Below are 21,586 nucleotides of genomic sequence, written 5' to 3'. Positions count from 1 at the left end.
TCACTATTCTTCCTCCCCCCCACCCCTTCTGTTTTGGATCCCTTCTAAGGAAAGTATTTTGTGTTGTTTCTCACCCTCCTCAAAACTTTGTCAGTTGGGTAACAAATTGCTCTGAAGGGAAAGCATGTCCTTGTCTACAAGCCCAAGTTCATAGAATCAGAGAAATATAGGATTGGAAGGACCTTGAGAGGTCATCTAGTCCAACCCCCTGGCTTGGGGCAGGATGAAGTAAACCTAAACTGTCCCTTAGAAACCTCCAGGGACAGGGATTCCATAACCTCCCTTGGAAGCCTGTTCCAATGCTTAACTATCCATGTATTTAGAAAGTTTTTCCTAGTATCTAACCTAATGTCTTTTGCTGCAGATTAAGCTCATTACTACTTTTTCTACCTTCAGTGGGTATGGTTAACAATTGGTCACTATTTTCTTTATAACAGTCCTTAACATATTTGAAGACTGTTATCAGGATTCCCCTCAATCTTCTTTAGTCCAAACTTAACATGCCTAGTTTTCTTTGCCTTCATCATTTTTGATGCTCTCCTCTGGACTCTCTCCGCATCTTCCTTAAAGTGTGATTTTCACAACTGAACACAGTGTTGTAGCTGAGTAGACATGGACAGTTACATCCTGTGTCTTACATATGACACTTCTGTTAATACACCCCAGAATATTAGCCTTTTTTTTTTTCCAACTTCATCACACTGTTGACTCTTATTCAATTTGTGATCCACTATAACCCCCAGATCTTTTTCAGCAGTATTACTATCCAGCCAGTTAGTCCCCTACGTTGTAGTTGAGCATTTGATTTTTTTATTTTTTTTTCCTTCCTTAAAAATAGTATTTTGTACTTCTCTTTATTGAATTTCATCTTGTTGATTTCAGGCCAGTTCTCCAGTTTGTCAAGATTGTTTTGAATTCTAATTCTGGCCTCTAAAGTGCTTGAAACCCTTCCCATCTGTAGATTTCATAAGCAAACTCCTCATTCCATTATCCAAATCATTAATGAAGATATCATAGTGATGGATCCCTGCTGGACTCCGTCAGATACATTTTTCCCAGTCTGACAGCGAGCCATTGATAACTACGCTGAGTACGGTCTTTCAACCTGTTGTGTACCCACTTTATAGTAATTTCATCTAGACCACCTTTCTCTAGTTGGTTATGAAACTCTCATGTGGGATTATGTCAAAAGCCATATTAAAACCAAGATACCAGATCAATAGCTACACCCCCATCCTCTAGGCCAGTAGCTTTGTCAAAAGCAAATTGGATTGGTTTGGCATGATTTGTTCTTGACAAATTCATGTTGGCTATTATCTTTTTATCATCTAGGTGCTTAAAAATTGATGTTTAATCATTTTGTTCCAATATTTTTTCAGGTATTGAAGTTAGGCTGACAGGTCTATAATTCATCAGGTCCTCTTTATTCACCTTTTTTAAAGGTAGGTACTATGTTTGCCCTTTTCCAGTAGCCTGGGATCTGACTCCCCTATCTTCCATGAGCTCTCAAAGGTCCTATTTTGACTTGTATTGGTTCCCTCTTGTTGCTAATATTAATTGTGTTGAGTGTCTGGTCACCATTAATCTTTTTGGCAGACTGAAGCAAAATAAGCATTAAACAGCTTAGCCTTCTTAATGTCATCTGTTAGTTCTTTTTCCCCGTCAAGTAGTGGACTTACACTTTTCTGTTTCTCACTTACTCCAAATGTATTTATAGAATATTCTCTTACTGATTTTTATGTCTGTTGCTGGATGTAACTCCTTTTGTGCCTTTCTGATTGTGCATGTACATGCTTGCTGTTCTTTTTTACTCCTCCTAAGAAATTTGTCCATGTTTCCACTTTCTGTAGGATTCCTTTCATTTTTCAGGTAATTAAAGAGCTCTTGGTTGGAGCAATATTGGCTTCTTACTATTCTTCTTATCTTTTCTTTGCATCAGGATAGTTTGCTGTTGTGCTTCTGATATTGTCTCTGAGAAACCACTAGCTCTCCTGAGCATTTTTTCCCCCTTAGATTGTTTTCCTATGGGATGGGACCTAACCTACCAGTTCTCTGAATTTTAGTCTGCTCTTATTTTAAAATCCATTGTCCTTATTCTGCTCTTGCCACTCCTTCCTTCCTTAGAATTGTGAAAGCTGTCATTTCATGATCACTTTTTCCCAAATTGCCTTCTGACTTCTTCAGATTTATAACTAATTCCTTCTTGTTAATCTGAATCAATTCTAAAGGGCTGTCTCCCTGGTTGGTTACTTCAGGTTGTGAAACAAGAAGTTGGCCCCAGTATATTCCAAGAATTTATTTGGCATTTTGTGTTTTGCTGCATTACTTTTCCAACAGGTGTCTACATGATTAAAGTCCCCCCCCCCCCTTATTACCTTCTGGATATTTCTGTAGTTTGTTCTAGAAGTTTAGTTCATCTTCTCTACAGCCTTTTGAGACACTTGTCAGATTGGGTTCCATATTCTGTGTTGTAAAATTATAAGTACAACCGTCCCATCACACTGCCATCACTAGCAGGAATCTTTATCCAATGCCTTTGGGCTCTTTTGAAAGAGATGTCGGAGCCCAAGGTTCAGGCCTATCTGGGTTTGGTCAGAGCCATGTCTAAAATTTGGTTTCAGAGTGTTCTGTAGTGTTCTAAAAGTTTGGGACAGTAGATTACGGGAAACCTGAAGTCTGATAGAACTCCCTTCCCTGTTGTCCATAGAGTGGCATGTATTCTTAAATTTCTTTGCCCTTCAGGTTTGATCCATGAAGTCAGGGATGGTGTCCCTAGCCTCTGCTTGTCAGAAGGTGGGAATGGGTGACAGGGGATGGATCACTCAATGATTACCTGTTCTGTTGATTCCCTCTCTGGCACCTGGCATTGGCCACTGTCAGAAGATAGGATACTGGGCTAGATGGACCTTTGGTCTGACCCCATATGGCCATTGTTGTGTTCTTAAGGCCTTGTTAGAATCTGTGTTGTTTATGAAGACTTACTGCTTTTTCAAGTAGGTATGAGAGAGTGTGAAGTATTCTCTTCGTCAGTTGACCAGGCACCTCTGATTGCATCATGGCCGAGAATCTGAGTCATTTTAGAGAAATAATCTACCTTGTATTCCTTAGTACTAGCCTCCAGTAAGTCTTCTAGTTGGAAAAAGTTTAGCCTCTTTTCTGTTTTTCAGTGAACCCTGGTATACAATCACATTCCACAGTCTTGGATTTGCCTTCTATTTCCCAGTCATCTATACTAATTCAGAAATTGATACAAGTCATTTAGTTACTGTTCAGTGGTAAGAGGCACAGTCCACCTCACTTAATAGTCAATGGAGTATTCAGCTTGCCACTCCACCCCTTTTTCCCTTCCTGTTAGAGGAAGCTTAGAACTCTGACTCTCATCTGGAAATGTCTTTTGGAGACTTAATATAGGAGCTCGGATCATAATGACTTGAGAAGCAAGTTGTAGCCAGACCCTTGGACACACAGTGTAAGGAAAGGGTAGGGTGTGCTGCAGTGAGTCACTCCCATCCCTCTACAGGATCTGGACATAGTTAGTGTTTTATGTTCATGTTAGCACAAGTGATGGGCAGAGCTAGCTACTAACATCTCTGAAAATCTGCAGCACCACTGGCTAGCCACGGAAGGGAATACCTACTGCAGCTCCTGAAGGGGTATAGTAATAGGATGTGCTTGCTACTAAGGTGGTATAGACCAGGTCGGCACCAGCCCCCATCCAAGCCAGTGCTTTTAAAGGCACAGTGGAGCTCTTAGTTTTTTTTAATACATAGTCATGCTCTGACTCAGGGCCTTTAGAAGATTCTGTGAGAATATTGCAATTCATTGTCTACCCAGATTCCTTTCAGTGGTGGATGGCAGCAGCTTTCACCAGTCTTTTCCATTACATTACTTGGAAAACCCATTTGCTTGCTTGATGAAGGTTAATTTTGCACCTGTAAGGTGTGTGACCTCTATCCAAATCCTATAACTATAATAATCCCTATGGTTCTTTCCTGTCTGTTCCATGCAGATTGCTAATTGAGTATTTTAAGTCTTTCCATGAGTTAGCTTCCATTAGTATTTCAGAGTGCTGTGGCTTCTTTGTCACTTTGTGCTCTTGTCAATAAACTTCCCTTCTAGATGTGTCTAAGAAAAGGATACCCAAACTTGGTAGGCCTGTTTAGGTTTATTTTTGACTAGGTTTTTTTATTCTTTGATGGTCTCTTTTTGGATTCTTGGAACCCCCTCAGTCAATTCCAGTTTGTGTCCTCTTCTTTCTTCCCATTACTAGCCTCCTTAAGTAGGGAATTCCCATTTGCTTTATTTAGTTAAGATCTAACTGGAAGTTTTCAACACCCCTCCCTCCCACCCCCTCCTGCCCCCTATGTATTTATGAGCTCTTTGGTGCAGGTACCTGATTTATGTTGGATTTTTTTTTATAGTACCTAGCACATCAGAGCCCCTAGGTGCTACTGCAATACTACTACTAGTAGTAGTCTGATAGCTCTTTCATAGAAGGCAAAGTGCCTGGACCTTCAAGTTAGGGAGAAACCATTCTTTTAAAAAAAAAAAAAAAAAAAAAAAAAAATTCTGACTAGTTCTGTCTTCACTTTCTCTTCTCCCCCATTAACTTAAATAGTTCGGGAATTAGTAACTTAACACCTCTTTCAGGAAAATGAAAGTAGTTATGCCCTTCTGCAGCCTTGCCATGTGGTGGTAAAGGCCTAAGTATCTTAATTTATACATCTTCCACTTGGATAGTCTTTTCTTGCCCCCTCCTACCACTTTGGGAAATGCTGGTATAGCTCTTTTACCCTCCTTTCTTTACTGCTTAGAGCAGTGAAATAGTTTAATGTTTTTAAATGTCAACGTTGTTATTTATCATTATTAAACATTATTCTACGTATGTCACATTGGTATAATTTAGAGCCTGTCTGTAACTTGCTCAGTTCCTTTATTTTCATGTATTTGACAAGAGCAATTTATTATACTTCACGGGAATTTCAACAAAGGAGACAGTTCAGTGGATTGGCTATGTTAATCTCCTAAATTATCCCTCTGTTGGTCCATCTACTTATTTTCAGGAACTTAAAGTAATAAGCTTCTTGCCCAAACTACAAAATCTAAGAAGTAAAGATCCAGTTTTCTGGGTGGGAAGTTTTGTTTCACGGTGTATCTAGTTAGGAAAGGTTCATCAGCAGTCTCTGTTCCTCCTTCTAATTCTGCTACTGCCAACCCCCTTTGTCTACACTTTTTTGTAGCAACATTTTCTTATTACACTTTAATGTTCATATTTCTAAAGACAGGCTTACTGTTGTTAGAGGCTGTTCATGTAAATGCTTATCAGTGGGGAAGGGCAAAGGGAGAACTCTTTCAAATTGAAACTTTCGTCTGTAACTGTGGGTGTCCCAGCTGGCTTTATTTAATTCATAATCTTGCTAAATTAGAAAATTCAATGCCTGTGTTCCATCTTGGACCAATCTTGAGCCAAATAACAGAAGAAGTCCCCAGCATTTATAATGTCACACACTTTGAAATAAGAAACGAGCAAAAAACAAATCCTAAGGAAAGCCTAACTAAGCATAGCTTTTATATTTTATTGTTAGGAAGATGAGTGATGTTAATTATTGTTATCTTAGATACCCGAATGCCATGGACAATTGCTAAGTCATGTTAAGTTTGTTTTGAGGGTGGTTTTACTCAAGATAAAGAAATAGATTGTCAAAATAAACTGCAGAAGGTGATAGATTTCAAGATTTAGATTTAGGAGTCTGAAGTCTGTTTAAAGGTCAGATGCTTCAGACTGTAATTTAGAAATTAAGCATTTTGAGATGTTTAAATAGGAAGATGCTTTTTTAAAGGCACATAGTATATTGATTTTATTGAAAAGTATATTGTCTCCCAAATTTTGCTTAGAAGCCAGATATGTGCAAAGAGCTAAGTTAGTTTTATAACTAAGATTGATAAATAATTCCTTAATGGAAATTTGCTAAGTTTATGTTCTTTCTCTCTCATCACCTGCAGATAGTTAGTCAGTAAGAGCAGCAGCAGCAGTCAAGGTGGGTTGATGAATGAGTGTAATTCAGTTTCTTTGTATTGTGCAGCTTGAGAAATGCCAGTGGACTGACAGCAGCAGATCTTGCACATACCCAGGGTTTCCAAGAGTGTACCCAGTTTCTCTTGAACCTCCAGAACTGTCACCTGAACCGTTTCTTTAGCAATGGCACGTTAAATGGAGGTCCCAATCCAGTCAATGGTGGTCAAAGTCGAAAGAGATCCTTTGAAGATGTGGATTCTGCTGGAGTAAAGAAAGCTAGGGTTGAAGGTGAGACTTCAGAGGTAAAAGTGGGAGGGGCAATATCACTGACTGTGAGAATAAGAGAAGGTACTCCGGGCTAGAAAGTTTATTTTTGACATCCCTAAAAAGGGATACATGAATCAAATATGAATAAAACAATTATGAAAACAAGACTGGTGGCCTCCTTAAAGAATTACCTTTGTACATTCTCCTCTTAATGAGTACATGCCTCACTTCTGCAAGTCCCAGAGGTAAATGGACAGGAAGTAACTTGGAAGGAATATGTGCACTCTCTTCTGACGGAGAAGTTGATTCATAAAAGGACTGTGGAGCATCTTGTGGTGTCTTTCTGTCATAAAGATTATATAATCACAGAAATATAGGGCTAGAAGGGACTTGTAGAAGTCATCAGATCCAGACCCCTATGCTTTTGCAGGACCAAGTAAATGTAGACCATCCCTGACTGATTATTGTCTAACCTGTTCTTAAAAACCTCTAATGATGTGGGTTCCACAACCTCGCTTGGAAGTCTATTCTAGTGCTTAACTAACCTTGGAATCAGTGTTTTTTTTTTTTTTTCCCCCTTCCTAATATCTAACCTATATCTCTGTTGGAGCAGTTTAAGCCCATTATTATTTATCCTACCCCAGTGGACATGGAGAACAATTGATCACCATCTTCTTTATAACAACCCTTAACATATTTGAACACTATTATCAGGTTAACCCAGTATTTTAACCTTTACTCATGGATCACGTTTTCTAAACCTTTTTATCATTTTGTTACTCTCATCTGGGCAGTTTCCAGTTTGTCTACATCATTTTCCTAAAGTGTGACATCTAGAATGGACATAGTACTTCAGCTGTAGCCTCACCAGTGCCAGTAGAGCAGAACATCTGCTTCGCTTGTCTTACAACGCGGGAGGTAATTGTCCAGTCCTGCTTGGCACTGGTGAGGCCTTAGTTGGAGTACTATGTCCAATTCATAACCATTAATCCATAACCAGCATTTGTTGTTTCTTCAGCTGTTTGCCATTGCCTAGTTCTTGCTTAATATAATATATGTAATGTTGACTGCCTTCTCAATAGGAGTTGTGTGCTTAGCCATAAGGCCTTCTTAAAGGACCCAGAATATAAATAGCTGCCCTCACAAACAATCCCACTGTTTTTCTGTCTGCCATATGCCATAGTTGGGGACATTTTCCTTTCCCTTCAGCATTATGCAGTAGTTAAAAACTTCCCAAAAAATCCTACATAAATAGTTTAATGGTTTGTTAGACAAGGTTTTCCACAGGCAAAACCCTGTGGAAGGTACTGGCTAGATTTGGCTGCACTCCAAAAATGTATTAAGGTCCTAAGGCTTCTCCATGACTGCCACCGTTCTCTGTAATGGCCTGGAGATGCATGCTTTCATCATCAAAATTGGGGTTAAGCAGGGATGTGTTATTGCCCCAGCTGTGATCTCCATCTATTTAGCAGTCATTTTGGCCCTCTTTAAAGGCCGCCTCCCCAATAGAGTTGACATTCAATACAGAACGGATGGGCGACTTTTTAGACTTCAAGCGGAGACTTCAAAGATTAAAGTCCTCAGGGCATCTATTACTGATCTTCAATAGGCTGACTGTGCCATCCTTGCACTGGATTTTTTTTTTTTTTTTGCACAAGCTTACTGAAGCTTGGGACTCCCCCTCAATATTGAGAAGACTAAAGTGCTCCATCAGCCTGCTTCAGGCCTTGCACACAATCCACCACAAATCACCATCGAGGGACAAACTTTGGAGACAGTCGAGCACTTCAGCTACCTCGGTAGCCAACTTTCTCAAAATGCAAATATTGACAGTAAGATCCAGCACAGGATCCAGTTTGCAAGTGCTTTCTTTGGGAAAGTGCTTCGACATGTTTTCACAGACCGTGACCTATGGCAGGATACCAAGGTTTATAAGACTATTGTTATTCCTACACTCCTTTTATGGTTGTGAAACCTGGGTGACCTATCAACAGCACCTCAAGAGTCTGGAGAGGTACCACCAACGATGCCTCTGAAAGATCCTCACATCAAGTGGGAGGATTGCTGCATTAACACCAGCATCATCACTGAAGCCAGCGTCGCCAGCATTGAAGCAATGATCCTCATGGTCCAACTCCGCTGGGCTGGACATTGTGACTCAAAACAAGACCTCTGCTTTCAACTCTCTCATTGTCAGAGATCCCGTGGTGGTCAGAGGAAACGCTACAAGGACACACTGAAAGTATATCTGAAGAAAACTGATGTGGACATCACAAGCTGGGAGGAGCAAGTCACCAACCAACCTCCATCAGGCAGTGGTCCACTTTGAGGAGAAGCACCTTGCCCTCAGCACTGCAAAGAGAGCAAGAGAGAGAGAAGGAAAAAAGAACTTTTGTCGGCAGGCAGCTGACCCACCAGGAAATCTCTGTAGCTACTGTGGGCAGATCTGTGGTTCCAGGATCAGACTCCTGAGTCATCTCAGGACCCATATGTAAATCTATGGTAGAGATCATCCTCGACTAGCGGGATTTCCGATGATGAGACACGGTTTTGTTTATTTTCAGAAGTCACAGATATTAGTGATCCAACAGGATTCCTTTTGTAGCATTACAAAAAAGCAGAGATTCACAAGATGTGATTCTTTCCCTTTCAAATAACTGAACTGGGCATGAGCAATGTCTTTACGTACTTCAGAGAAGATAGTTTTGCAAAAATCCTGGAACACCTGCTGGCCCTTCTTTAAAAGAGCCCCAAAAGACAAGCCAGACCAGCAAGTGGTATTCCAAAATCGCTTCCTTCAGCCCTGAAGTTGCAAAAGCCTTTGCAAAAAATCTTTTTGGCGTGAGTGGTGTGTCTGAAAACTACTTCTGCACCATATTTTCCTAGATTCTCAGACAGAGAAGTCAGTCTGTGCAGAAGATAGCCTTGTAGGAACCCTTCAAGAAGTTTCAGAGGCTGCAATGTCTGAGATTTTGGTGGAAACTAGAGGTAGCACTTCTCTGGGTTCTGTTGGCTTCAAAAATTGCTTTGTGCTAAGGTGAGGCTCCAAGAGGTTCAGCCAGACCTTGTTGCAGTTGGCCTTCCCAGATCTTAGTTGTCCTGAAGGAGAGAACTTCCTTGTATCTGGGCCATTTGGTTTATCTTATGCAATCTCCTGCATTAAGGCACTCATCTGATGCATTTCTTGGAGATCATGCTGGATGTGTCTAAAGGTGTCAAAGAAGAGGGCTTTCTGAAGATTCTACACCATCCTCTGTGCCCAGCTGTGATTCCTTATTGGAGTTGCTAGCTTTTGATTACCCTACCATTGTTGCCAAGGTAGTTTTGATGAAGTGGGGAATTTTCACTAATATATTTTTATTAATACTGTGTACACTTCAGTTTCCCCTATATGCTGTATGGATAACTAGGTGGTTGGGAAAAGGCTGTTTATTCTTGGGCAGGCATGTGATAGCACCTAGGTCAATGGAGGGTCTGTGAAGACAATGGCAAATCCAATCACCAAGATTTTTGGTACCTAGCAGCTAATGACTATGAATGGTCCACTGCCTCTGCAGGAAGCTAGCTGTATTTGACCAGCTGGACAACAAATGACTGAGGAGGGGCCTAGTAGAACTGGCCTGGGAACTTGAACAAAGAGGATGGGGAGAGAGAGAGAGAGGGAGCCAAGGATGGACACTGCTTTGCTGGGCTTTGGGTAACCAGAGTGGAGCATGCTCTAAATTTTGTTTTCTTTACGCTAACCAAGGACTTTCTTTGCTATGTTCCAGACATCTAATAAACCCTGCTGTTCTTGCAGTGCCTGCCAAGAGTCACTACAGATGCTGACTGTGGGAGTGCATTACCCCCTTTGGGTGTACAAATCTCTCTGAGATCTCCAACTCAGATGCACTCACTGAAGAGAGCTCATGGTGTGAAGCAGGGGTGCTGGAGGTTTGGAGGTTCAGTTCAAGGAGACAGGGAAGCCAAATGTCTTACCCTAGTGAAAGAGTGAGATCCTAAGGAGGTCTGGCACCCTGAGAGGGGTCCTCCCAGGACTGTTCTAGAGCACTGGACCTTTGGCTCCATGACAGGTGGTAGCAGAGGATGGCTTCTGAATGCACCAAGAGGATGGTTGGTTGCTGAATGCACCAAGAGTATGTTGCAGTACGTGACTAGCAGCAATAAAACAAAGGCAGTCAAAGGAAATAATACAGCATTTTCTGGCTATCATCTCCCTAAGAAGGACACTGCAAACCTGTGCATAAAGAGAGGATTAGGCATTGGAAACTTAAGATGCAGCTGATTGCATGGCTGGAGAAGAATGATCAGTGTAAGAGGCAGATTCCAGTCCCAAATGTGTGTCCAACAGGGTCCAGGGACAGCACCAGAGAGAGCAGCCAGGGCAGCAGCAGGGTGTCCACAAGACCCAGTTCCACCATCCAGCCCAGGGGTCTTCATGGGGAGCAAGGTCATAAATAGATTTGAAGCAATGGGAGCTGGAGCTGAGAGCGAAGTTGCTGGAAGACTGCAAGAAGCAATGAAAGCATGAATGGGAGATGAAGAAGCAGAGGAGCAAGAGGACCCACAGAGGGGTAAGTGAGGAGAGGCCATGGGATGCCAAGTCCACAAGGAATCTAGATACCAAATTGCTGCCCCAGTTTAAGGAGACGGGGATGTAGATGCCTACCACACTGCCTTTGAAAAGGCTTGTAATTTGAACCAGGTTAACCCTGTGGACTGGCTTCGCTGTCTCACCCCTTTACTCTGTCCCAACCCATATAGGCTTATAGCCAGATGGATGGCATTGATACTGGGGACTATGAACTATTCAAAAAAGCTTTGCTGCTCAAGTTTGAATTGACTCCTGAGGCATTTAGGAAAAGGTTTCAGAGTGTGCAAAAGACTTAGAATGTGACCTACTTGGAAGCCACCATCCTGATGGGAGAGTATTTTGACAGATGGGGTAAGAATGCCGGGGTCTCCATGCTAGAGGGTTTGTATATCCTGATTGGGTTGGAGCAAGGCTATGAGATGTGTTCTGATAGGCTGACAATGTGATTAGTGAATAGGAAGCCCAAGGATTTGCACAGTGCGAGTCAATTGGCAGATGAAGGGGTCCTCCCAGGTACTATTCCAGAGCTGTTCCAGAGCACTGGACTTTGTGGATCTGTGATAATAGTGCATCCTTAATGCACTAGTTCTAGAGAAGGCAGGTGCTAAAGTTTTATGAGTTTGGTGATGTGAAGGGTTGGAATTGAGAAGACTGACTTCTCCTCCTTGCTCAGTTCCCATTTCCTTAGGAAAGCCAGATTCTGGCACAGGGGCTGGCAAAGATCCCCTTTGTCTCGGACATTGCTGAGAGATCTTTAACTTCAGTACCGTCTTTAGGAAGACGGGTATGGTTTAGGAATTGAGCATTTCCTTTGAGACTTAGACACAGATTTTGGACCTCTGTTGTAGGTGGATGGACCTCCTTAATCAAAACAAATGAGATCCTGGAGAAGCTGAAAGTGACTAAATCAACTGCTTCAGGCCTCAGCCATCTACTTATGGTTCAGTTCTGCATAGAAATCCAAACTAGAAAGTGCCTTATGCCTTTGATAGGATAGATGAAGGAACTTCACTTCTGCTTCAGGTAGCATTGTTGTCAAGCAGCAATTTGAAGATGAGAGATATGACCCTGTTCCATGCTTTAAGGAAACAGATCCTTTATGTGCCTCCCTTTTTTGTCAGTTTGTCCTTAGCGTTTTTTTTTTTTCTTTGACATAGTAAACCATTTTCTTGGGCTGTTGGATCCAGGAAATTTATCAAACCGGGGTCTGACTTTCAGTTCCAGGGTGTGTGTGTGTGTGACTCCGTCTCTCTTTTCTCCAAGGATACTTCTCATAAGAAACTTCTAGGACAAGGTTTTGGCTTTAGTAAAATTTATGAGAAAAGAAAATGTCAGACCCTTACAGGAGAAAGGGATTTTATTCCCAGTATTCTTCCTTTCATAAAAGGAAGAATGACCTGCAAACTATTCTAGATTTCCCCAAAAACAAATGCCCAAGAGAAAATGGGATTCCACATGGTTTCTTCTGGGGAACATAACCCCTTTTTGGTCCTGCATTGGTTTGGGTCCCTTGTTTACTTACTTATGCAACTTGATAAGGTGAAAGCACAAATAGTATCACAAGTTCATGATGTGCAATGATCATTACCAATAGATGGCACTATCCTTTGGGAGAGTGGCATCTCCTAAGGTGTTCACCAAGTCCTTGGTTGTGATCATAACTCGCATGCATCATCAGGGCTTACAGACTTTCCATACCTAGATGACTGGTTTATAGGAATTTAATTTTAACATGGGTTAAGTTACGCCCTAAAGAAGTGTTCAGTCTTCAAGACACTCTTGGTCTGAGTGAAGAAAAAAATCAGACTTTATTCCAGTTAAGATTTTGACTTTCATAATATCTATCCTAAATTTCACAAGGGATTTAGCTTTGTCTACCTCAAGGTAAGTTGACAGAACTTACTAAGGCAGTTTTCTGAAGAAGTTGGGCTCAATGGCAGTCTGCAGACTTGTCACTCTATTTGCATGTCTGCAAATTAAACCATTACAAGAGTGGGTTAAATCAAGTGTACAAAACAAGTATAAGCTGTTCAGGTTTGTTAATTTGACCTCCTAAATTGGTGATATATTCTCTGGAGATGTCAACCACCGAGAATCTATCAGGCAGACAAGATGGTTCTTGGACCTCACCCAACATTTCTGACAAAGGTTGGACCTCTCTGTGGCCTTTGGAGAGAAATCCAAGGTCAAGACATCTCTATTCAAAAGTGTTTAAATGACTTAAGTGATGCATCTAGTCTTGTTAAGAATTAGACAATGATGTTCTGCTGGAGCACCCTAGAGAATACTCTTCAACAAGCCGTGTCTATATTGTAGCCATGTCAGAAGTCTTTTGGCACTTGGTTTGCCACTGCATAAATCTCAATTCTTTGAGTGCTTGTTAATATCCATTCCATATTAGGTGCGTGCCACATGTACTGGTGCCGGAATTTTTTCCGTTAGCCGTATCCGTAGGATACGGGGGGTGGTGCCTGCATGGTGCAGTATAAGTGACGCTGCCAGCTCCCCTACCCTCAGTTCCTTCTTGCCGAGAGTGATAGTGCTGGAACTTCTGCTGCTGCTTCGGCTAGCTTTCGCTTAGTTCAGTGTGTCTCACGAACATTTCTTTATAAAATAGTTGTATATAGTTCAGTATTTACCCTTAGTATTAGTTCTAGTTAGTTGGTCCCAGATGGGACTCCACCTTGGGACGGGCCATGCCCTGATACCCAGACTTTAAACCAGGCAATGGTTGTAAGTGGCCCATGCCAATCAGCGACCCACAGTTTAGCTGTTTAAGGTGTCTAGGAGAAGGACACAAACACTTCTGATGGAGTTAGCACCGACCCTGGCACCAGAGCAGAGGTCCGACTTAGCCCCAAGCACCGCAGTGTTGGTACAGAACACCCTGCTGGTGCTGTCTACGAGCTGGCACCGTTTCTTCCCCCCACCCCCCAGCAAAGAAGCCCAAGAGGTCCACAAGGGGAAGATCTCCCACTTCCTGTAAGGGAAAGAAGAGGGCTGAAGGAGAGCCAAGACCCGTGGTGGGTGGCTCGACGCCTCCATCTGGGAGTCGGGTTCTATCTCGTATCAAGCAGTCAAGCCCCTCCTCTACTGTGCCTGCCACATCGGACAGTGATAAGGGCCTCCATCAAGTTGAAGTCCTGTCGACGCCTGAGGCCCTGCAGGCAGTGCAGGTTATCCTGATGCTACTGGTGCCGCCCACACCGGCTCTCGCGGTAACCAAGCCCAGGGGTAAACCCATCTTGGGACCATTCAGAGTGTCCCCGCCTCAGCACCGTTGCTCCCCATTGCAGGGGACATCCCGCCAGCGCTTTGCTGCATGGAGCTGTCAGGCCTTGGGAGGCAGGCTCAGAGAAGCCCTCTTTTTGGTCTCTGGACCCTTGGCACTGACAGTGGGATTCAAGGCGTGGCTCGCTGGTGACATGGCACAGACCTGTGGAGGCACACGTCCCCCATCATGAGTGTCGACACCGACTCATCGGGTTTCCAATGTCTCGGCACCGGTCCTGTGATTGATTGGAGGAACAGGGTCACTGGTCACCCACCCAACGGTACCCATCACCAAGACACGAATCCCTTTGATCAGGGAGATTCTATCAACAACCGGCCCGCGGTCCCACTCTAGATCTTGGTACAGGTCAAGCAGTGTGAAGTGTAGATTTACCAACACAGATCTGCCAAACAACGAAGATCCCTGGGGACCCGCAGGAGGAACTCATCCCGATCAGAGAGGTCGGCGTCAAGGCACTGTGGTGAGGAGTCATGGTCGTTCCACAGCGTCCGTTCTGTTTACAACTCCAGTCAGCATGGATTCACCAAGGGAAGGTCATGCCTGACTAATCTAATCGCCTTTTATGATGAGATTACTGGTTCTGTGGATGAAGGGAAAGCAGTGGATGTATTGTTTCTTGACTTTAGCAAAGCTTTTGACACGGTCTCCCACAGCATTCTTGTCAGCAAGTTAAGGAAGTATGGGCCGGATGAATGCACTATAAGGTGGGTAGAAAGCTGGCTAGATTGTCGGGCTCAACGGGTAGTGATCAATGGCTCCATGTCTAGTTGGCAGCCGGTGTCAAGTGGAGTGCCCCAGGGGTCGGTCCTGGGGCCCGTTTTGTTCAATATCTTCATAAATGATCTGGAGGATGGTGTGGATTGCACTCTCAGCAAATTTGCGGATGATACTAAACTGGGAGGAGTGGTAGATACGCTGGAGGGGAGGGATAGGATACAGAAGGACCTAGACAAATTGGAGGATTGGGCCAAAAGAAATCTAATGAGGTTCAGTAAGGATAAGTGCAGGGTCCTGCACTTAGGATGGAAGAATCCAATGCACCGCTACAGACTAGGGACCGAATGGCTCGGCAGCAGTTCTGCGGAAAAGGACCTAGGGGTGACAGTGGACGAGAAGCTGGATATGAGTCAGCAGTGTGCCCTTGTTGCCAAGAAGGCCAATGGTATTTTGGGATGTATAAGTAGGGGCATAGCGAGCAGATCGAGGGACGTGATCGTTCCCCTCTATTCGACACTGGTGAGGCCTCATCTGGAGTACTGTGTCCAGTTTTGGGCCCCACACTACAAGAAGGATGTGGATAAATTGGAAAGAGTACAGCGAAGGGCAACAAAAATGATTAGGGGTCTAGAGCACATGACTTATGAGGAGAGGCTGAGGGAGCTGGGATTGTTTAGTCTGCAGAAGAGAAGAATGAGGGGGGATTTGATAGCTGCTTTCAACTACCTGAAAGGGGGTTTCAAAAAGGATGGCTCTAGACTGTTCTCAATGGTAGCAGATGACAGAACGAGGAGTAATGGTCTCAAATTGCAATGGGGGAGGTTTAGATTGGATATTAGGAAAAACTTTTTCACTAAGAGGGTGGTGAAACACTGGAATGCGTTACCTAGGGAGGTGGTAGAATCTCCTTCCTTAGAGGTTTTTAAGGTCAGGCTTGACAAAGCCCTGGCTAGGATGATTTAACTGGGACTTGGTCCTGCTTTGAGCAGGGGGTTGGACTAGATGACCTTCTGGGGTCCCTTCCAACCCTGATATTCTATGATTCTATGCTGATCAGAAAGCCCTGGTAGCAGGACAGGCGCCGGCACCAGTGGTACCATCGACCTCATAGGCACTGCAATCGACCTTATGGCTTCTGGGCTAATGGTTGGCAGTGTGTATGCCTGGAATCCATGGGGGTTCACCCAGTCTTCCCAGGCTGCCCGATCAGTGGTAGGGGCCTCAGATAGGACATCGGCTGCAGCATCCCACCCTCCTCCGGAGGTGAAGGCTCCACAGGGGAAGACCCGCCCCAGGCCCATGAGGACCTAGGGGAGCAGCCAGTTGGACTACCAGGGAATGTGTTGGAGCTCTCAGCACTAGCTTTGTCTTCCTCATCGCCAGATGCTTTTACGGGTCCCCCTCACCCAGTTCTGCAAGATGATGTCACGGCTCATCAGGAGTTTTTGAAGAGGGTCGCCTCTACCCTGGGGCTCCAGGCAGAGGAACTTGAGGAGCCGTCAGACTCGCTGTTCAGCATCCTTTGCTCCATAGTACCCGCTAGAGTGGCTTTACCCCTACACAAGGAGTATCAAAAATAATTAATGCCCTATGACAAACCCTCTCCTCCCTGTCACCCATCTCAAAAAGGGCTGAGCGCAAATATTTTGTGCCAGCTAAAGGCCATGAGTATCTCTATACCCACCTGGCCCCAAACTCCCTTGTAGTTGAGGCTGTTAAAAAAGAGGGAGAGGCAGGGTCAACCTGGGGCTATGCCCAAAAATAAAGACTCAGAGACTGGATCTGTTTGGGCGAAAAATTTGTCTTCCAGCCTTTAGTTGAGTGGCCAAACTCCAAGCTCTCCTTGGCCACTATGACTACAATATGTGGCAGTCTGTCCAAATTCGAGGTCTCGCTACATGAAGGGTCCAAGAAAGAATTCCGGGCCATCCTCAAAGAGGGCACGGCCTCAATGAGAGCGGCCCTCCAAGCAGCCTTGGAAGCAGCAGACTCCATGGCTCATCTCCATCCAAAGGGTGTCCTGGCTGCTCCTCTCGGGTCTGTCAACGGAGGCTTAGCTATTGATGCAAGAACTCCCCTTTGACGGCCAGGCCCTGTTTGTAGAACAGACGGACGGTAACCTGCGTGGCCTTAAGGACTCCCGCACTAACCTGAAAACTCTGCGGCTGTATGTTCCAGTCCAGCCTGTAAGCAATTCAAACTGCAGCAATCTCAGGGTCAAGGGAGTCAAACCCACCTGGAGCCGCCCCCCCCCCCATAAGAAAAGTATGGGCTACAAGCACCACCCGAGCCACCCACCTCTTCCCTCGAGAGTGCGCTCGAGGGTGACGTGCCAGACTTTTTACCCTGGATTCGTCTGTCCTGCTGTTTTCCAATCGCCTTTCTTTTTTTTCTCCCCACATGGGCAATTATAACTTCAGACCGCTGGGTCCTCAATACTTTGGCGGAGGGTTATACCCTATAGTTTACTCCCACCCACCCTGTTTCCCGTCCCTCTTCAGGGATCCTTCTCATGAGTCTCCTCGCACAGGAGGTAAAGGGGTTGTTACAGTTGGGTGCGATGGAAGAAGTTCCTCTCGAGTACAGGAGCAAGGGGTTCTTATATTCCCAGTACTTAATCCCAAAGACCAAGGGCGGTTTGCAGCCCGTCCCGGACCTGATGGACCTCAACAAGTATCTAAAGGAGCTAAAGTTCTGCATGGTCTCCTTGACTTCTATCATCCCCTCACTGGATCTGGGAGACTAGTATGCCACCCTCAAATTGAAGGATGCATACTTCCACATAGCAGTCTTTCAAGGTCACAGATGCTTCCCACGGTTTACCGTGCGGCCCCACCACTACCAGTTTGCAGTCCTCCCGTTGGGCCTGGTGACAAGCACCTAGGGTTTTTACAGAGTGCATGTTGGTGGTGTCCAGGCATCTCAGGTGTCCAGGCATCCAGATCTACCCGCACCTTGACAACTGGCTAGTCAAGAGCAACTCCAGGTCTCAATTCCAAGAGGATGTCGTGGTGCTACAAGCCACGTGCCACTCCCTGGGCCTACTGGTGAACGATAAAAAGTAGACGTTAGTTCCGGTGCAAAGGATAGAATTCATTGGAATGGTGCGCGACTTGACCTATGCCAGAGCATTCCTGCTGCTAGAAAGATTCCAGATGTTGACAGACTTCATCACGGAGGTCTCCACGTTCCCCCGCCTACGGCCAGCGTTTGCCTGCGCCTGCTGGATCACATGGCCTACGTTGTCCATCATGCCAGGCTCTGAATGTGACCCCTGCAACAATGGCTGGCGATCTATTCCCAGTCCAGAGATCACCTGAACAAGGTCATTACCATTCCCCCGAGGGTACTTGCCTCACTGCAATCGCATGATTGTCCTAGAGAGGGTTCCATTTGACACCCCCCATCACTCCATCGAGTTGGTATCGGACGCCTCAGACTTCGGCTGGGGTGCGCACCTCCGTGACCTCCAGACCCCAGGGTATGTGGTCCCTAGAGACGACGTTACCCATAAATGTTAAAGAACTCAGGGCCGTCCGCTTGGCATGCGGAGTCTTCCTATCTCACCTGTCAGACAAGGTGGTGAGAGTTCTGATGGACAACACGGCCTCAATGTTCTACATCAATAGGCAAGGGGGAGCACGTTTGTCGACTCTCTGCCAAGAGGCACACTATCTTTGGGACTTCTGCATCAGCCATGAAATCCATCTGGAAGCTTGTCACCTTCCTGGCATCAAGAACACGCTAGCAGATCACTTTAGCAGGGACTTCTCTTACTGTGGTTGCTCCACCCAGAGGTAGTCTGCATGATCTTCTAGAGGTGGAGAACTCCCTAAGTGGACCTGTTAGCCACCAGACTAAACAGGAAATGCCACGGTTTTGTTCACGTGAAGGCCTGGGCAAGGACTCCCTCTCGGATGCCTTTCTCCTGTTGTGATCAGGGAACCTGATGCACCCGTTTCCTCTGATTCCTCTCATCAGCAGGGTCTTGGGAAAGATAGAGAGGCAAGGCACTATCTTAAACTACCTGCTTCATCTGAGGAACCAAGGCTTGGCACGCTCTTTCATTAGTGTGCATCTCGTGGCCATCTCCGCTTTTCATCCACCAATCTGAGACCAGACAGTGTTTTCTCATGACGTAACGGTCAGATTCTTGAGAGGCATCAAGAGACTCTTCCTGCAGGTATGGACTCCTGTCCTGCAGTGGGATCTTAACTTGGTCCTCTTTAGGCTTACTTGCCCACTCCTTGAGCTGCTGGGTTCCTACTCCCTTTCCCACTGTCATGGAAGGTCACGTTGCTGGTGGAGGTGACATTGGGAAGATGGGTCTCTGAAATTAAAGCCTGACCTCGGGACCTCCATACACGGTCTTCTACAAAGATATGGTTCAGTTGCGGCCCCACCCTGCCTTCCTGCCAAAGGTAGTCTCCACCTTCCATATGAACCAGGACATCTTCCTTCCAGTGTTCTGTCCCAAACCACATAAGACCAGTGAGGAGAGGTGCCTTCACTCCCTGGATGTCCGGAGGGCCTTGACTTTCTACTTAGAATGTACCAGGCCTTTCCGAAAATCGACTCAACTCTTCATTGCTATAGCAGATAGGATGAAGGATCACCTGGTGCCCTTGCAGAGGATTTCCAGTTGGATTACCTCGTGCATAAGGACTTGTTACAACCTGGCGGGGGTTCAGCCGCCACCGATTGTCAGAGCCCACTCAATGAGAGCGCAGGCATCTTCGGCGGCCTTCCTGGCACACATCCCTATCCAGGACATCTGTAGAGCTGCAACGTGGTCCTCTGTTCACACGTTTACCTCTTATTATGCCATCACTCAGCAGAGATGATGCTGGGTTCGGCAGAGCTGTGTTGCGATCTATGTGTCCGTGAACTCTTACTCACCTCCAGGGGTACTGCTTTGGAGTCACCTAATGTGGAATGGACATGAGCAAGCACTTGAAGAAAAGACAGTAAACTGGTGTTCTTTGAGATGTGTTGCTCATGTCCATTCCACAGTCCACCCTCCTTCCCCACTGTTGGAGTTTCCGGCAAGAAGGAACTGGGGTGGGGAGAGCCGGCAGTGCCTCTCATACTGTGCCATGCAGGTGCCACTCCAGAGGGCGCCAGAGCCAGTCCCCTATGGATATTGCTGAGGGAAAAACTTCCAGCAGTGGTGCATGTGGCGAGCACACACACAATTAATATGGAATTGACATGAACAACATATCTGGAAGAACACCAGCTACGGAAAAGGTAACTGTCTTTTCTCTCTGCAATATAGCAAGAACAGAGGCAGTTTGGGGAGCACAGTGTTTCTTCCACTGACCAATTAGCAAGGCTCTATGGAGGCAAAGCCAGGAAGGAAAAAAGGGCATTGCTTGTCTTACATAACTCCTGTTCTGTGACTGTATAGCCTCTATAGAGCGCCACACTGGGTCACCCTCTCTTTCTCCCTCTACTGTTTTTGGAGCCCAGTTACATTTAGGTTTTCTGGAGGCAGAAGGAAACAGGGAGAGCATTAGTGAGGGAAGGCCACCTATACTCTCTGGAACAGGTAGGCTTGATGTCCTAGACTACAACTGTCACTACTGACTTCCAAAGGTTCTCTGATAGTATGAAAATCCCCTTCTGAAAGGCTCTGACTCCTATATTGTGGCTCTGTGGAAGCAATACTGTTGAGAATAAGATACTTAAGGTAAATTAAGCTAATCTTTCCCCTTGTACTCAAATGGCTAAGCTACATTAGTTTGACATGCACGTTCCCTGCCTGTACAAGGATGCAGCAGGTGCATGCATACGCATTAGTCATAATTATGCTCCAGAATGTAAACTTTTACTTAAAAGCAAAATTGTCTGTTGTCTTCATGGTTCCAAAGATAGCATTCATAATCTGTATCCAATATAATGATGTCTGATCCCAAGCTACAAATGTTCTCTGAGAAGTATGAATTGCTCTCTTTGATATCATTGTGCTAACTGAAGCCTAATGATGGGTAATTGAAATGTCAACTATTTCTCTTCTCTTCACTTCACCAGAAAAATCAATCTAAGGTACTTGAATGTGATGGGGCATCTAGTTTGTGTTGAGGTCGTAGTCAGAGTTCAAGGCTAGAAGGAATGACCAGATCATCTAGACTGATCTTCTGTATATGATGGGCAACAAACAGCATCAACACACTTTGGTTGTTGGTTTTAGAGTATTACAGCACACAGGAGACTAAAACTACTATGTTGTCACTGACAGAAAATAGGAGGAACTGAGTTTACATCAATGCCTGAGGTCCCTACAATGGCAGGGAATTGATGAAGTGAGATAATCCTGGCAAGTGACCTGTGCTCAGAAGGCAAAAAACCCAAAACCCGAAGGTCACTGCCAATCTGACCTGGGGGGAAATTTCTTGCCAAACCCACGTATGGATCTGATCTCCATCTGTGGCCATCTCTGATGCTTCAGAGGAGGGTGACCAAAAAAAACCCCACCCCATGATACACTGGGGGCGAGAATCCTTTCTTGACCCCTGTGGGTGACCAGCTGAAGCCCTAAAGGTATGAGCTTTAAAAACACAAGATATAAACTGGAAAGGATCCCCAGGGCTGCTAAGCCCTGTCCCCTGCCAAATCGTTAATTCTCCCATAGTTGGTCACTTCTAATCTAGAGTCCCATGCATACACCCCTCAGAATTCTTATTTTATGACCATA

General features: G+C 45.0%; 1 protein-coding gene across 3 annotated transcripts in view; it reads left to right on the top strand.

The window, feature by feature from the left end:
• Positions 1-21,586, top strand: part of ANKRD10 (ankyrin repeat domain 10) — a 53,579-nt gene that overhangs the window by 25,686 nt on the left and 6,307 nt on the right. For all 3 annotated transcript variants that reach the window (XR_006274863.1, XM_038372406.2, XM_038372504.2), the window contains exon 4: positions 6,084-6,304. Coding sequence is in view for 2 of the 3 variants with exons in the window: in XM_038372406.2 (XP_038228334.1) it covers positions 6,084-6,304 (221 nt within the window). In the remaining variant the exon portion in view is untranslated. The remainder of the gene's footprint in view (positions 1-6,083; positions 6,305-21,586) is intronic.

This window comes from Dermochelys coriacea, chromosome 1 (assembly GCF_009764565.3).
Source record: "Dermochelys coriacea isolate rDerCor1 chromosome 1, rDerCor1.pri.v4, whole genome shotgun sequence".
Lineage (NCBI taxonomy): Eukaryota > Metazoa > Chordata > Testudines > Dermochelyidae > Dermochelys > Dermochelys coriacea.
The sequence above is the reverse complement of the archived record's forward strand: the minus strand, read 5'-3'. Positions and strand labels throughout refer to the sequence as shown.